Consider the following 18314-nt stretch of genomic DNA (forward strand, 5'->3'; position numbering starts at 1 on the left):
ATGGAATTGCAATGTTTGATATTGTGCTTTTGCTGATTAAAAAAAAGCTTGAATGGCCTTTTTTTGGTTTTGAATATGATGGGTGAACGTGGCTTTTGTTTTGTTTTTACATCTTCAATACATCAGTACTTTAGTTTTTACCTTTGTAATGGCTACTGATATGTTTTGCTCTTCTGTCGTACATTTTTAAGATGCATCTTTTATGAGTAATTGAACTTAAGCCGTTCGAGTCATGAGCTTCAGAAACATCCTTGTCTCTTTGTGATCCACGGAGGAAAGTCATTTGGATGACAGGAGGGAAAGGGGATGACAGGATATTTGGGTGAAGCGTCCCATACTAAGTTTAGATTTCTCTTTTGAGAAGCGGATGAGTGAAATCCTGCGCAGTTCTCATTAACTCAGATTATTATTGTGTTGTTTGTCTGCACGCCCTACAATAAAGAGGATTTGAAGGATTTTTGAAAGTTAAAGTTGTGAAATAAACTCCATAAATCTACAAGCTTGTGTTTTCTGGACTCCGTCTGATGTCTTGATAGGATAGAAGATTAGAAAAACAAGGTTCTTATGTGACATTATGAATCATGGATAATAGGAGTAGGAGTACAAATATTCAGAAAGGTTTATTCTTATTAAAAGCTTTTCTTCCTTTGACATTTAAAAAAAATATAAAACGTAAATCGATCTTCTAGCCAACTTAAACCTTGGTTTTGCTACGGATCTTTAATTCAGAGATGTCATTTAAAGCACATGTATGGTGTTTTTTGATGAGGATCTGTGTGTTCAGAGGATGATGTCACCCGTGAGGCGGTGTGTCGCTCTCAGGACTGATGGCAGTGGTCTGTCAGAGTCGTGTTTGTCTGATGGTAATGAACATCTGTGGCACGTCCGCTGCTGAGAGCCACAGGATGGCATGGCAGTGCAAAGCATGCTGGGTACTTCACGCTTTGGCAGAGCTCACGATTCTTGAGACTGAGAGAGTTTGTGATGGTCTAAACCGACCCTGTTCATAATCTTGTATCAAAGCATCAGAACTTGTTCCTTCTTTCCTTTTCAGGTAATGTCACTTTGATTCAACTTCCTCGTTGATACGGCCGTCTCGCAGAGATCTTTTTTTACAGTCTATGTACTTCCTGATGAACAAAATGAAACCTGTGCTGTTTTATACTTCATTCAATATCTAGAATATTTAGTCGAATACAAGTAGCATAAGATACCAACTTCATTTCAGGATATTTTATATGTATAAATGCACACAGTTATCGTCTGATGCTAATAATCTCTCATCTGATTCGTTGGTTTGATGTCACTTTGGAAAAGTAAGATTGAAGTCAAAGTGAATTATATTACAGCGTTTGATGTAGGGTGTCACGGTGGATGTAAATGATCACAGCATTTGCTGAAATGTTACTTGTGTTATCAAGACATTAAGCCCTCAAAGAAAGACGGGCAAACCTGACGGAAAGCAATGATTCTGAGCGTCTGAAACGCTGACAGCTGGAGATGTGAGCAAACTGCTGATGGGGATGAGAAGAGACTTCAGACAAACGTCTGAACATGTCACGGGCTGCTGGGATGTCAGATGACACGATTTGTAGTCGTGGTAACATTGGTCTCTCTGTCTGTCAGGGTGTGAAGTGAGAGAGCCGATGGGTCAGAGACACTGAAGGAATCCTGTAGTGCTGCTTTGATTCTGTTTCTGATCAAGGAATGAAGTGTGTGAATGTGAGCAGTCTGCCATGTTGTAAAGCCCAAAGTGAACAAATAACAAAGTTGTTGGCTTGGGGGAAAAAGGAGTTGACTCTGAAGCGAGCGAGCGAGCGAGTCGTCTGCCGTTCTAATTTCAGTTCCGGGTCGGATTTGTATACCAGCCGATGTTCAATCACAGCAGACTAGACAATCTGACCAATCAGATAAGAGAAGGTTTACAGAAGGGAGGGGATTAGACTAGGGATGCTCATTCGGTTAATTTCCCTAAACGAGAACCAACGCTTGTTATCCGAAGATCAACCGTTAACTGATAAGATTTTAATATATTAAATTAAATGTAAATACATTAAATACGTTCACCTTCGCATGGACGTAGACTTCAAAATGAGACACAGCTACAGTTGACGAGAGTCTGTAACGCTCTAAAAAATGTATGCGACAACCTTTTTTTTCACCGATTTATTGTATCTTGCTAAACATGCGCATAACGAAAAGATCAAAAACGGCAACAAAACAACAACTGTAGCAAATAAACATGTCGATTATCGGTCACAAGTGCATTTATATTTATTTTCAGTTTTATCTCATTCTTACTACAGTTACATGTAAACACATTGTTTGTGATGCTCAACCAAAATGAATGTAATGTAATGTAATGTAATGGTGTTTTCATGTTCCTTGTGTTTTATGCTGCACTGTTATTTTGGGGGATTTCTTGAATGTTATAAACTCAAACTTTTTAAATCATTTAACTACTCATGTCTCACTGTTGTGTATTTTGGAAGAAACTAGGGATTGAATGATTGAGTCGGTTAAATATCGATTATAATACGTGACGATTCAAGCCGGTTGAGATGTTATTTGAATGGCAATACGTGTTTTGATCCGCAGGGGCCACGGTGTTAAAATGCTGATATTTCTTAGTTAAAAGTCCAATGAAAGCACAGAAATTGTCTAATTTTGTTTTATTTGTCTTTTGTATTATTCATTTTTTTAGGGAATTCATTTAAAATTATGTTTAGTTTTGTTATTTGACATCAAATGAAATGTTTATAAAATAAATAGTTAATTAATCATACCGTGAGATCAGTATCGTGAATCACATTATTACACCCCTAGGAGAAACCATTAAAACACACTTCTATCCATGCCAACTATAAACTGATGTGTATGGATTATTCTTCTGTATGCCGCCAGAAACATAAATGTTGATATGAGAATGTCTAATAAACACGTGTTATGTGTGTTTAGACACTGGAAGAGCCTCCGTACCTCACCGTGGGTACTGATGTGAGTGCCAAATACAGAGGGGCGTTCTGTGAAGCCAAGATCAAGACTGCTAAGAGACTGGTGAAAGCAAAGGTAAGACACTGACCTAAAACATTTCTTCTTCTGTTTGCATTAGTAGCTCTATGATTCCATATTGTGATTTTGTAAAAGAAAATAAAGAGTTTGCTCGTTTGCATGTTTATGAGGTTCATAACATTGACTTGATAAAGGTCTGATGACATTCTGCTCCTCTGAGGTTCACGTGGTCTCACGTTCGGCTCTTGATTGAAATGAAATGAATCTGCGGTGACTGTCAGAGGTGATGTTGAATTAGATCTGAAGCAGCGTGTTTTCTCCTCATCTGTCTGATCTTCTTTTCTCTTTTCACTCCTCAAACTCTCTGTCGTGCGTCTCGTGTTTTTCTCCTGATGGCTCTTTGAATTCAAAGCTCACAGTGGTGAGATGTGATTATCCGTCCGCTCGCGAGCCAGAGACCTTGTTCAAGGTTGTAATCGTATTCCTGCCGGTGTATTGCTGATGACATCATCTGTTTCTGTGTCCGCCTGTCGATCTCCGGGGCTTTCATGGTGTAGCTGCTTCTCCTATGGTGTTTATGCATTATTTCCGAGATGATCTGCTGCCGAGCGTTGACTTCTGATGAACCTGACCCCCAGTTAACTTCTGGTTTGTGTTTGGCTAGTGTCTAATATTATAACTATTTAAATGATATGCTTTCTTTATGTTAAAATTAATGTTTATTATTATTTTATTGTATATTAATTGTATTGTATAAACGATTTGTTGAATTTAGTTGTATGTTCTTTTTATTAAGTAAACAATTTGTTGAATGGGTCCTGTAGTTCAGTCGCATTTAAACAAAGCGTACGGTACACTGACAGCTATCGGTTTAGCCGAGTAAAGCTTCTTCTCGGTTTCTCTTGATTGTGATCAGAAATAATCTACAGGAAGTTGTGTGTGAATGTGTACCAGAAGTTAAAGTCCCCATGAACTGGAAGTCACGAGCGTTTTACTTCTATATTCTGACACATTTCGGAGTGAAAAGGAATTTCAAAGGAGGACATTTGTGGGCGTGGCTTGTGTTTTTCACTTTGATTTGATTGGATGTGTAACAGCTGTTGCATTGATTTTGAAGCTGGCAGCAGACTGACAGTTGGAGGGGAGGAGTTAAGCCCAAACCTTCTAATTTACGTCATTTGAGATGGATAGTCATTTCAGGGCTGAAGTGCCTTTTCTGATTTTGATAAAAGGTTACGAGGGCACTAAAAACCCCAAATGACCCACATTGATATGCTATTTACAATAAAGACTGCAATATTTCATGGAAAAATACGAATGGTCATTTTTTATTTCACTGGGACTTTAAGGTTTGGGTCACAAAAGTGCGCATGCGCAGTACCGTTTGTTTATGTCGTTAAGAGGAACCCGTCTATAAAGACAGAAACCTGTCTAAATAAAACGTGCAATGTTTATTTTCTCCTCTCCTTTTAAAATGTACATTGCATTGTGTTATTTATATCATTTGCTTTGACGTTTGAGAGGCTTCTATACACGTGTAGGTGGTGTTCGTCAGTTGGCGATGTTAAAAATGAGTTTGCTTGTTTCCTCGGGTCTCTCGCGGCAGACATCTCTTGTGTTTCTCGACAGTAACAGTAATGAGTGGTTTTCTCCGTCAGCGATGGCCGCCCGCGTGTGACCCGCAACAGAGCGATGAGATCTCCATCAGATGAGATCATCAGTGACAGCGAAACACGCTCGTACACGACTGATCACAACACACACACACACATGTGCTGGACTTTTACACGTGTAGATGACTGGATAATCACATGCTAATGGCCTTTTTGTGTGTACGTAGCATCATTCAGATTTTACTTGACGATGCATTTTATACTGCGATTCAGTGTGTTTAGATGTGAATCGAGTTGGCAAACAGGGTTGAATTGTAATTGATTCATGTGTTTTAGAATTTTCACAATTTCCTTTTTTACAGAGCAATGACATCATTTAAGAATGATGGGATTTTCTAATGCATGTGATTTTGATGTCATTATTACATTTCTGAAATAATGTGATTGATTAATCTTGTCTGAATTAGTATGTTTGTTTTTCTACTTAAGTGAAATGTCTCTGTTGTTGAATGTCTTTCAGTTGCTTTTTTCCAATTCTACTCGAATCCAAACTTGTGAATTGAAAGGTGGATGTTTCCTAAAGTTTGCCGTGTGTGTGTGTGTGTCTGCCGGCAGCGTTAAGCATATTTTTAGAAATAAGACATCTTGTTCCTCCATTTTTATTTCATCTTATCTCACGGTAAATTTGATCCGCTCCACTTTCTGTATGAGTACCTTGCGCTCCGTGACTCGCAGTGATCTTCTGTTACGCTGTAAAATCTTTTCTCGGGATTCAGGCTCGCCGATCGGGCTGATATGAGAGATGGATGATTCTCGGCCTGTAGGGAAAATCTTGCCGTGTTTACTCTCTCCTCCTGATGGACCCTGTGCCTTTCTTTCAGGTCACCTTCAGACCCGACTCCTCCACAGCCGAGGTGCACGATGAGAACATCAGAGGAGTTCTGAAGGTAAGAGCAAACATGCTGCGTCAGCAATGTTACAGGCTAACTAAAAAAACCTCATCTTAATGGAAACATCTTTACATGATCACATCTCTTAAAATGGTTTGTACGCCATACAGCGTGTGTGCTTCTCCTCTCTTCATTTAAACTGTTTTTGGATGCTGTTGGAATTTTGTATAATCCTCATATTTCATTTTGCATGTTGTGTTAAAAGATGAGTTTCTTTTATTGCGATGAATTTTTCAAATACAATCTTCTGGCAAAGCCGGAGTGGTTATGAATATGACGGCAATCATTCTCTCCAGCTGTCTACACCGGAAAACTTCTCAACAATGTCTTGCAGGAGTGTTTGCTTCCAGAACAAATATATTCACGAGTCTATATTCACAAAGACTGAAACATGACAGACTGTAATAGATACCGAATGAATGAATGGCCAAACTAACACTGTTCAACCATACGAAGCGTCTTGTTTGTCTTTATGATAAATCAGAATGTATGTTGTTAAATATGTCTGTTCACCCAAAGTGCATTAATTTTTTAGCTTCATGGTTTTATTGTAATGTGAGTTCAGCCGAAGTCGTGATATCTGGAGTGTACGGCCGACAGAATGAAAGTCTGTGGATATGTCAGGATGATGTTTGGGGTTGTTTTTGGTTTTAGGTGGGTGCGGTTGTGGAAGTGAGGAATCAGGATGGGATCTACCAGCAGGCCATCATCAATAAACTCACAGATGCCAGTTTGTACACTGTCGGTAAGCACAGCATTTCACAACAGTTGCTTACATTTCTCAGATGAAGATGAAAACCTGACGTGCTTTTGTTTATATCCCGGGGATCTTTAAGAAGTCTCTTGACCTTTAATATGTCTGCTTTTTCTGCTACACCTTACATTTCAAGACCTTTCATCTGAACCAGAAATATAGCCGTCTTTAGTCTGAGTATATTTTATGGGTTTTTTTTGTGTTTTAATTTAGCTTTTGTGAACGATTTGGCTAAAGTTATGCCACCTGAAAGGCAAAATGCAGTGTTTTAAGTCATTAAATTCATCAAGTGTAAAACACTGAAACATCTTTTGTTACCATATAAACATAAAAAGTGTACCGGGTGAATCGCTTAAAGTCCCAGTGACATAAATAAAGACAATGCCTATTTTTCATGAAATATCAAATTGTTTATTGTAAATAGTTTATCAGTGTGGGTCGTTGTCATTTTAAAATTCGTGTTGCCTCGTAATTTTCAGTTAAAATCTGATAATGCACTTCCACCCTGTAGTCACTATCCATCTTAAATGACGTATGTTAGACGGCTTGGGCGGAGCATCAGTTAACTCCTCCCTGCCATTTCAAAATACAACGGCTATTTTTATACATCCACTCAAATCGCAGAGAAAGTCGAACACAATTGTTTTAATTTGAAAGAAATTCCATTTGACTCGGAAATGCATCGAAAACACAAAGTAAAAACGGTCCCAACTTTTAGTTCACGGGGACTTTAAGAGTTTATCATCTTGTGTCTTAACAACTCGTCTCTCTTCAGTGTTTGATGACGGCGATGAGAAGACCCTCAGACGTTCATCTCTCTGTCTGAAAGGAGCGCGTCACTTTGCGGAGAGCGAGGTGAGAGTTTTTTTGTACTCAGTCTCACTGTAGTCTCAGTCATGCAGACCGATAGATAGATGTGGTGCATCCACCGATTTTCCTGTAAAACTGAGTTAAAACAAACATTTGAAAAGCATTTGACTGTGAGAAAACGCGTCACATCACTGTGTTTAACGTGGGCCGTTGTGACCGTGATTGAAGGAGAATTGTGAGTCATTTAAGAATTCAGTGCAGATGACAAGTAAATCATATCCCTTTTTCATCTTCCAGACGCTGGACCGGCTTCCTCTGACTAACCCCGAACACTTCGGCACGCCTGTCATCGGCAAGAAAAGAAACCGCGGGGGCCGCCGCTCCAATCCCATGTGAGTGTGTTTTCTATCAAAATAAAGAAGCTGGATAAAGAGCATGACATCACAGAAGAGAACACGTTTGCAGGTGTGGAGTTTGCAACATGACTGAAGTTCAGTGTCGGTTTGTTTAGAAGGCACCTGAAGTGTGTGTGGGTCTCTGTCCTGTCGCTCCGGGGAAGCTGACGGTCCCGTCTGGGAATACAGATTACACTGTGTTTGCTGTAGTAAATTACCCTTTGTTTTTGTGGTTGCACAAATGGGTCGTTCACTGCCCTGGAATTCTCAATCCTTCGACACAAACCAGAAAATAAAGCAGCTGATGTTTGTGCATTCACGTTTCACCGAGCTCAAAATATCTCCTCATTAACATCCGTGTTACCGGACCGTGTGTTGTTTGTTTTCTGTTTACGCGTGTCATCTCTCCTTACAGTCAAGAGGAAGATCCATCTTCATCATCCAGTGAGGAAGAGGAGGGAGATCAGCGACAGAATGAAGAGCTGCATGGGAAAGCGGTGTGTGTGGATTCAGTGGTAACGGCTGAGAAGAAGAAAAGCTCATGGTATCCCGCTCTGGTGAGTCACTAACTACATGTGTGATGTCCAACTAGTTTCATCCTCTCCACATGTTTGGGGAATGAATCTTCACATTTTAAAAGGTTTATTAACCGTGCTTAAGTGCACATGATTAACATCTACTAATCATAAGGTTTTTTTATCTTTCTGTAGGCTTAATGCCGAAACGTCACACACAGAAACCGTTCATTACACAAAGAGCCGTTTTACTCAAAATGTCTTCAAATTAGCCAACAAAGCCCAAAACATAAACAGATTGATGTATAAAAGTAAAAGTTTTTCTTCCTCTCACAGACGTTTGAGTATCAAAATGGCACAAAACGCCTAAAAAATGTAAATGTTTGGAGAAACGGTCCTAATGCCCCATGCACCCCTCTGTTGTCTGGACAAACCGAGTCCCGTTCCAAAACTAACACCATTGGTAAAGCAAGAAGTCCACATGCAGTATGGGATCGATCGAACACGTCAATATCTAGAAAGCGTCATTGAGTCCGCGTTTATAGTTTTAAATGGCTTGTTCTTAATCCATAAAAAAGATCAAACATATTGAATGCAGTGCATTATGGGAAGAACTGTGTTCTTTAGTAGATACATACATAATACTGGAAGCATAATCATGTATTCCTTCTCATGTTTCTTCATCAGAACACAACAGAAGATGTTTTGGAGCGTTGACACACTGAACTCAATTGACTTCCATTGTGTGAACACAAAACCACAGAGACAAAATATCTTCTTTTGTGTTCAACGCTCATCCAGCGTCAATGTGTGCTGGCATACTTTGATGTTATGCTAATGGTCTGTCTGAATGGTGACTGGTGTTCCTCGCTTGCATGTGAGGTCACAGAAACAGGGCGCTGTCCCTTTAAATGTCTCTGTTCTCTCTGCGTGACTCCGCCCCCAGAGTTGTTGTTCTTGTCATATTGTGATGTGTCTCTCTGGCCCCTCCCAACGGCTCTCGGTGGAATGACAGCATGGAGAAAAGAAAACCGAATGAGCTGCGGGGAGGGTTGAAACGCACACGTGACTTACTGTATGATGACATGTTACTTTTTTACAGACCTTAATTTTCCCATAATTATCTATAAAGTATGACATCACCAATGACCCCAGTCGACGAGAAGGTTAGCAGTCACATGACAGCACGTGCGGTCTTGCACAAAAGCAGAATGCTTTTTGAATGTCCCCCCGCTGCGCTGACCAATCTGATGACACGGTGTTTCCCATAATGCACTGCAGCACATCACACTTTTAAACACAAAGCTGTAGTTTGGACTCTATTGGTGTGAAATGATCAGATCTCTTTAGATGTAAAAGAACACTGAAATGGCTTCAAAGACTAAATAACGTCTCGTTCTCATTCGTGCACTTAACTTTCTGTTTCGTGTGTTTAAAGGTCATCTCTCCTGACTGTCATGAAGATGTGACGCTAAAAAAAGACAACGTTTTCGTTCGCTCCTTCAAAGACGGAAAATTGTGAGTAACTAAAATGATTTCAATGTTTCTATATTTATCTTTAAGCTTGGTTTATTATGACATGTTTTTGATCTATTTCGTAGTAAAAACATGTTTGTGATTTATTCTCTGTAGTAAATTGAACATTCTTACTCCTTAAGTATTCTGAGAGTCAGTATTTCTTCAACATGTGTTTGTCATGTTATACTGTGTGTGAAGTGTCATGATTGTCATGTTGATAAAGCTGCAGAAGTACAGCATCATCTGTGATGCTCTTCTTGAGTGACCGCACATGCTTACTGCCCCCCCTAGTGTCTGTGTTTGTGTCTGATGACATGTGGATAAAAACACAGACTAAACCAGTGGTCTTCAACTACTTTTCTTTGAGGGCCAGATTCCAAAACAATAAATAGTTTATTTTGTATTTCTGTTATTTATTGCATTTTGTTCCTTTTATACTGTTATGTGGCTGTTACAGGTCATACAGTGGTCATATTTATGAAGGTATTTGGTTAAAATAATGAAAGTCAAATTAATAAAAGTCAAAAACGCTAATACATTCAGCACAAAATGAATCCCTGCACCTTATAAAGCGACACCAGTTTAACGTCAACATATATATCTTTTGTAAATAAAGCTGTTCACACATAATGAATGCAGTTATATAAACAACATAGTTTTCACTTATCAGTTCACGCGTTGAAGCTAATTGTAAATGTATTCAAACTGATATTCAAACGCTTTAATGCACAGCCAATCAGAATCGAGTATTCAAACAAACCATGGAATAAAACACTTGTTTCATTACAGCTACACAGTGTTCCGGAAAGATGTTCGAGAGCTGAACGAAGGGAAGATTCCCAAAGCAGACGCAGCGCTCAAACCTGGTTAGAACAAGTACACACACACACACACAGATATACAGTTTAAGAACAGTACATTTTGTGCAACACACAATATTGCCTTCCATGAATAAGTCATGAAATGTTTCATATTCATAAAAGGTTTTGAAAGCAATAGGAGCTTCTGGGATCATGCTTTACTTTTAAAACAGAAGATGATGATCCTCAAGATGTTTAAGGATTAAAGGTGGTTTGAGGTTTTACTGCTCATGATATTCATCTGTCAGCACTGTAGTTATAATGTGCTTTTATATCAGAAAAACTCTCAACTAACATTCATCTTTTTTATACCATTTATTAATAGTTTGTACAACTTGAATACACGCTTCTGGTATTAAGGGAGTTCACACACTCACATGTCATGCACGCCGACCGTGTGTTTATTGTCGAAAACAAATTGAGGCTTTTGAGTAAAGCTTTCCAGGGATCTTCCTCATATAACGCACTTCAACGGGGGGCGGTTGGGCAAGGTCCAGATTTCAGTTTGTGCACAAACTGACCATTTTAATAAGCAATAATCTTCCACAAAGACATATAACGTGCAACATCCAAGAACATTTGAAGGTCTTCTTTCTCCGCACTCGTAAACCCCCGGCCCCCCATTCAAGCGCATTACACGGAGAAGAACCCTGGAAAGCTTTCCTCAAAAGCCTCAATTTGTTTTCGAAAGCGGACATGAACAGACGGACATGTGGGTGAGTGAATTATCACATTAATTTGATAGTGAACAACTCCTTTAATAAGCAGAATTAATATTTATTTTGTATTAGTGCCCACACCAACACATTAACATTTATTCTGAACTTGCACGCTGCAGTTTCACATTTGAAATGAAAATCGCATTAAAATCAAAACTGTGTGTGACAGCGTTAGACGCGGCCTGTGAGTTCCAGCGTGACGGCACTGTGCCCAGCACATGGAGGACAGAAGTGAAGGACGAGAGCTCCAGCAGTGAAGAAGATGCTGAAGAAGAGGAGGAGGAGAGAGAGGAAGAGGAGGGCAGCAGTGAGGAGGAGGAGGTGAGATCACACAGAAACCAACACGCCGCTTCACCTCAACCAAATGTTCAAATCAAACATTGTATGAGCCGTTTCATTTTTGATCCTATTTTCTGCTGTCCACTTGCGCTGGTACACCAGTAAATGATGGTTAAAAGACATGAGACATTAATTTTTGTTTAAATAAATCGCGTTAAGTGCTTCATTTGGTACACGTGTGATAAGACTCATGATATTGGTTTGATGAAACATCATTGATAAATAAATAATTCCCCTGTGTGTGCAGGAGGAGGTGGAGCCGTTCCCTGAGGAGAGAGAGAACTTCCTACAGCAGCTTTATAAGTTCATGGAGGACAGAGGTGAGATGTTTGCTCTGTAGATCTTCAGTCTGATGCATCATGAATGGGTTTTGCTGTTAGTTCAGTGTGCACTCTTTCACCGTATCGCGCCGAACCGTTCTAAGCTCGGCCTGCAAGTATTACAAGACTTAAGCAGCTTTGAAGAAACATTAGGGCTGTCAACATTCACACATGCGTTTCACTTTTTTTCAGATTAAGGCATTAAAACATTTGAACGCAGTTAATGCAGCATCCATTTGTATTGTCATCCTTTGTCTAGCGCTACATTATGGAATCACGTTCTTATTCATGTACAGGCGTTTAAACCGGTTAAAGGGATAGTTAAAAGTCTGTCGTCATTTTGTCTTTTTCAACCTGTCCGACTTTCTTATTTTGGTATTTTGAAAAAATGCTGTTAACTGGACCCCATTCACTTTGGTTTTGTGTCCATACAATAGAAAATGAATGGGGTCCAGTGCTGTTCGGTTACCAACTTTCTTTAAAATATCTTTTGTGTTCTGCGGAAGAAAGTCATAAATGTTTGAAATAACATGGCAAAGGACAATGAAATGAGCATTTTTGTAAGCACAAACTTTAACGTGTTGAATAAAATCTTTAATGAATGGAAAGAATTGTTAAAATGGGAGTTGCGTCAGATCCGCGTAGTACGGCGGCTCTTAAAGGGGCGGCGTTCTTAAACCTACTGCTGTGACTCCTGTCACTAATGTTCATCAACAAAAGAAAAGAGGAATTCAATGTGTTTTGCAGCTTTAATGAGAATTCTAGTTAGAATATAGCATCAAAGAGTGTATGAGAACATCATTCGATTTCCGTATATTTCCTTCCTGTTGGACATGATAGCTCTCCATTATATTGTTGAATGTCTGTAATTAAGGTTAAAATAAATCAAAAAACTATCAATTTAATGCAGACATCGGTTGCAGTACTAATATCAGAATGTTGGCTTTCATTCATAAAATGATGCTTTTAAAGAAATGTGCTGTTTCTACATTCTACTTTGGAGATTAAATGTGAACTTATTTGAATGTAAAATTGAAAAACATTGATATTATGTGTGATGAATCGCGATTAATCACAGAAGAAACGTGCGATTAATAAGATTAAGTTTTTTAATCGATTGAAGAAAATATTACAATGAATAGTAAACAGAACTGACTGTGTGTCAAAGTAAATGCACAGTAAGATAATAAAACATCTCATAGTCGAGATGAACAGTTTACTAGTCAAACTAACCTCTGTCATCTCTGGCTCTTTAGGAACTCCTATAAATAAAAGGCCGGTGTTGGGCTACAGGAATCTGAATCTCTTTAAACTCTACAGACTGGTGCATAAGCTCGGAGGATTTGACAACGTGAGTCTGATTCCCTCCCTGAAGAGTCAAACACTGCCCAAAATGTGCTTCTCCATCTGGATTAGCTTTGTTCCTCTGTGTGTTTCAGATTGAGAACGGATCCGTCTGGAAGCAGGTGTATCAGGATCTGGGCATCCCCGTGCTAAACTCCGCCGCCGGATACAACGTCAAATGTGCCTACAGAAAGTACGGTTGAGTTACTCCGTGACTGATGAAACATGTTTGCCGTGGATGAGAGGATTCAATCTGTTACGTTGTCAAATGTTCTGCAGGTACCTGTATGGATTCGAGGATTACTGCGTCTCCACTGGAATCGCATTCCGCATGGATCTGCCGTTTAAGACGGGCGATAAGACCGATGTGAAGACAGAGGAGACCGCCGGCGCCAGTAACAGCGTCTCCTCTGGAGAAGAGCTTAAGGTCCACAAAGAGCCAGAGACCTCCAACGCTCATCATGTGCTCAAGGTAATAAAACATCATCTCGTCGTGTGTTACTACATGAGGTGTCTGTGAGGATGATCATGTGTGTCTTCATCAGGACGAGAAGATGGACGCCACAGGGCCGTGTGAAGGTAAAGTGGACATCAACCGTCTAAATGAAGATGATGAACATCACGCCACTGATGAAGAGGAGAATGAGGAAGAGCTTCACAAACACAAAGAAGGCCCGACCGCAGACGGTCCCATCGCTGAGAGCGTGAAGGAGGAAACCTGCGGCGAATCCGACAACAAAGATCTGTCAGGGTAAGTGGAACCTGATCCAGACGGCTGTGTTTGTGGCTCTTTCTCTCTGACTCGCTCGAGTGTCTGAATGAGATTATCGCGAGAGACGGTGAGATGTAACTTCAAAATTGAAGTCATGAGGTCATGTGTAGCCATGGACAGAATTTGAGAGAGGAAGGTGATGTAGGACATTCAGGAGACGTTGGACTGAGGGACAGATAACGAGAGGGAAAGTTTCAACATTTATTTCATACATGGCATGGTGTGTCAGCTGCACGGCTCTCTTTGTGCTTTGTAGTCACTTTTCCTTCAGATCTTGTTGCCATCAAACCATTTTAAAGCTGCAATCTGTAATGAAAGACTACGTTTATTAATCATTGTTATATGTTTACTGTTTGCTTAATAAGGACGGAACGATTCATAATATGTGATGATTTAAGTTGGTTGAGACGTTAAAAGAATGGCAGTACATGTTTTGAACAGCAGGGGGGAACCTTGGTAAACGTGGATTTGCTGATATTTCTTAAAAAAGGAAAAGTTAGGAAAAGCACAGACAAAGTCTTAGTTTGTTTGTATTAGAGAGACTTTTATTATTTGCATTTTATTTTATTTATGTGAAAAAAAAATTGCAATTTAGTTCTGTTATTTGACATAACATGCGTTTTTATTTTACAATAAGTGTGCAGCATTAGAGAAATAATAAAAGGGAAGTTGTTCATTTTTTTTTTCCCTTAATTCATTCTGTGAGAAAATCGTGAATAAAGTTTCATTGTGAGCGTAAGTGAATCGTTACATCCCTATTGCCTGATGGTTTTTTACATCTTTAAGGTTACAGAGGCAGCTTTAAATCAAGGTCTTAGAGATTTAGAGTTTTGGGTTTGCGAATGTAAATGATTGACAGGTAACACTTTACAATAAGTTGCTATTTGTTAACCGTTCGTTAATGCATTCGCTAACAATGAACAATACTAGTAAAGCTTTATTAATTCATGTTGATTTCTGCATTTTCTTATACATTATTTAAATCAAACGTTGTCTGTTAAAGGTCCAGTGTGTCATTTTTGGGATGATCTGTTGATGGAAATGCAGTATAATATCTATAACTATGTGTTCAGAGGTTTGTAAAGAGCTTACACAATGAAGCGTCATGTTTTTTATTATCTTAGAATGGGTTATTTCTATCTCCATACACCGCGGGTCCCCTGCGCGCCATGTTCTGTCAGCCGTCGTAGTGTTTGGAAAGGGAGGGGTGGAGTGCGCGGTTGGTTTGCAATTCGCAACCTTGCCGCTAGATTTTACTGACTGGACCTTTAACATCGTTAATGCACCTTAAACTAACACGAATAACTGTATAGACATGAACTAACATTAACAAGGATTAATAAATGATGAAACTGTTTATTGTTAGCTAATGTTAGCTTATGCATTTACTAATGTTAACTAATAGCACCTTACTGTAAAGGGTTTGACTCCAAAATGTGTGTAGGCTGATGTTTTCGGCAGAACTCTTTATTAATATGTGACCCTGGATCACCCTGGTGTGTTATTGGTTTTGAGAGGTTGTTATCTGGGAGTAACGGACCTGCAAATGTCGCGACTGGCCAATCAGAATCAAGCATTCCAACGATCACGTTCCACAAAGACTTTTTGTTAATTTGCTACTGTAAATATATCAAACTTTATTTTAGAGTCGATGCAGCAAAATGGCTTATAACAGATGTCCAGAAACACGTCTACAAACATCACTTGCTGCTGTCGGCCGTTTGAGAATGACCCGCTCAAGTTTGGCATCTATGTAAAGCTTACATTTCTGCCTTCGGGTTTATCTACAGTTCTCGCTAGAATATTAAAAAAGATTTGCACCCTCAGATTTCAGAGTTTCAAATAACTATACGTTTGCCAAACCCTATATATTGTCCTATCCTAACAAACCATGCATTAATGATAAAGCTTATTTATTCAGCTTTCAGATGATGTCGATTGACCATTATGACTGGTTTTGTGGTCCAGGGTCACATGTGTATCTAAATGCACATTGTCGTATAAACATCCAGCGAGTGCTCAGTTTGTGTTTTATATGTTTGTTTCGTATATCTTTATGTTTTCATTCCGTTAAAACAAGTAGAATGTTTGTTTTGGATGTTTTGTATTATTTTGCAGTGCAGTTCTTGTTGTGTTCTCGCATTTAATTCAGACTGCAAACCCTCAGCTCAGGTTTAAAGGGTGATTTATGGTCATGCGTAGGACCTAACGCCGTAGGCCGTGTGTAGCCTGACGTGCACCTCTCCAAAAATGTAGCGACGCACCAACTCAACACGGACCACATGAACTGTGATTGGTCTATTTGAACTCCTCCCTAAGGTCAAAAACTCAGAGATAGCGTCACGTTTACTCAAAAGTATAAGTAAATGATTTGTATTCTTCTTTATTTAACATCTCCGGCTGCAGCAAAAGTCAATTGCCGCTATCACTGCTAATGCTTCTCAGACAGCTGGCATGACGAGACGTTTCTTCTTCGGCTCTTGTCTTGGTTACGCAAGCAGCACTCCTAGTGGTCATTGCCTGTCGACGCGGACTCTGACGCACAAGTATAAATGAAAACCGGCGCGTTGCCTACGACGTAGGTCCTAAGCACTACCATAACATGACCCTTAACACGCATGACTGTAGAAAGAAGTCACTTTGTTATGTGCGTAAACCTGCTGATTCAGTTCAGATTCAGTGCATCTGTGAGACTGCATGTAGATCGAAGCTTGTGGTGTTTCTCTCTCTCTCTCTCTTTCAGTCCTGTGTTTTATAATCAGTTGTGATGTTTGTTGTGCAGTTGTTCAGATCTGTGTTCTGGCACTTGAGTGCTTTGCTTTCAGAAATCTTTCCTGAAGTGTCTTTTGTTCTGCTCTGGCTTTGTTCGCGAGATGATCTGCGGCCGATGTCACATATTTGCTGATGCGGCCGAATATTCTGACGTTTATTATTCACGCTACGGTTTTGGCACAGAATAAATGAGGTTTTATTTGAGATGCGTTGAGCTTGCAGTCTGAATTAAAATGTGGTGTGGACGAATGGACACTGTCGGATAATACAAACGCAATATAACATGCGATGACCTCATCTGACATCCCAGTACTCCTGCTGCAGGAAACGGATGCATTATGCAGAAGTGCCTTTAGTTTGCTCTCTAATGTTTTTACATAAATCTTTCATATATATTTCTCTATTTTTTTGGTTAAGCTGCTTTGCATCTTTGCTTGTTGCTCATGTAGGATTTGCTCAGAAGTGAACCAGGGTCCTGCCTAACCTCACCTCAGCTCCCTGTATCTGCACTAGTCTAGAGATAAATCTGCTGCTCACTAACCAGATGAGAGGAGAGGAAGTGTAGTTACGTTTAGTGTGTGTGTGTGTGTGTGACCTGCCCCGACCGCTAATGTGATCCTGCTGAACTTTCACCCTTCGCACACAAAAAACATTCAGAGTTTCACTCACTTTTATATGTTTTGACAGGTTAGTTCAGCAAGAAATTAAAACTGTGTCTTAGCTAATCGCCATCGTTTTCCTTCCAAACCTATAAATGGACTTCAGTGGGAAAACAAACTGGGATTCAGAACGCAAAAAACTCTTAATGATCGTTACTTTTTCAAGCAGCGAAGATTCTGTATAAGATCTGAGCAGAAAGAACTAATGATGGGTTTGGAAGGATGGGTGTGTCATTTTCATGTCAATTATTACCCGATCAGAATCTGGCGGCAGTTTCAGATTCATTTACATCAAGTTTAGATTTAGACAGTCGGCTGATGACCCCATCATGTCTTCCTCGTCCCGCCGGGAGGATTGTTAGAACGCTCTGACAGGGAAAGAAGAGGATAATGAGCTTTGGGGGTTTTGGGAGGCGAGGGGGGGGGGGTGATTAAGTCTAGGGTCAGAACACAGGAGGAACTGAATTGTCTTTCTTGCAGGGATGTCAGCAGTCAGGAATGGGAGGAAGGGGAAGAATTTGAGTGTTACCCTCCTGGGATGAAGGTGCAGGTGAGATATGGGCGAGGTCGAAATCTGAAGACGTACGATGCCACTGTGAAAGATGCAGACCTGGAGGGGGGAGAGGTGCTCTACCTGGTGCACTACTGTGGCTGGAACATCAGGTAAGGCAGGACCCTGGGAAGTCATATGACATCACGTTTAACAAAACCTGTCGCTTCTCTCGTGTGCCGTGGTCTCGGACTGTCTGACCGATGTCAACCACAGTTCAGAGTTGATTCGTTTACATGAAGAAAATAATAATCATCAGTGTCATGTGATCATCCACTCATGCAGCTTCATGTTCGTCTCACATTCTTTAAAGAGGTGGATGTGGCTTTTGTGTAAATGTTGTGGTTGACAGAGAGTCAGGTGTTTGTTTGTTTTTATTACGTGATTAAAGGAACGATTTATTTCACACATG

The 18314-nt window shown here is 39.9% G+C and overlaps 1 protein-coding gene across 3 annotated transcripts in view; it reads left to right on the forward strand.

Moving 5' to 3' along the window:
• Positions 1 to 18314, forward strand: part of arid4b (AT-rich interaction domain 4B) — a 41669-nt gene that overhangs the window by 16972 nt on the left and 6383 nt on the right. For 2 of the 3 annotated variants that reach the window (XR_013787597.1, XM_079473643.1), the window contains exons 3-17: positions 2959 to 3069; positions 5507 to 5572; positions 6230 to 6320; positions 7105 to 7184; positions 7437 to 7531; positions 7950 to 8091; positions 9488 to 9567; positions 10357 to 10433; positions 11316 to 11467; positions 11733 to 11805; positions 13062 to 13156; positions 13245 to 13342; positions 13429 to 13621; positions 13695 to 13900; positions 17833 to 18015. Coding sequence is in view for 2 of the 3 variants with exons in the window: in XM_079473643.1 (XP_079329769.1) it covers positions 2959 to 3069; positions 5507 to 5572; positions 6230 to 6320; positions 7105 to 7184; positions 7437 to 7531; positions 7950 to 8091; positions 9488 to 9567; positions 10357 to 10433; positions 11316 to 11467; positions 11733 to 11805; positions 13062 to 13156; positions 13245 to 13342; positions 13429 to 13621; positions 13695 to 13900; positions 17833 to 18015 (1742 nt within the window). In the remaining variant the exon portion in view is untranslated. The remainder of the gene's footprint in view (positions 1 to 2958; positions 3070 to 5506; positions 5573 to 6229; positions 6321 to 7104; positions 7185 to 7436; positions 7532 to 7949; positions 8092 to 9487; positions 9568 to 10356; positions 10434 to 11315; positions 11468 to 11732; positions 11806 to 13061; positions 13157 to 13244; positions 13343 to 13428; positions 13622 to 13694; positions 13901 to 17832; positions 18016 to 18314) is intronic. The other variant, XM_079473644.1, reaches the window with a different exon arrangement.

The sequence above is a fragment of the Barbatula barbatula genome (genome assembly GCF_947034865.1).
Source record: "Barbatula barbatula genome assembly, chromosome: 14".
NCBI classification, from domain to species: Eukaryota; Metazoa; Chordata; class Actinopteri; order Cypriniformes; family Nemacheilidae; genus Barbatula; species Barbatula barbatula.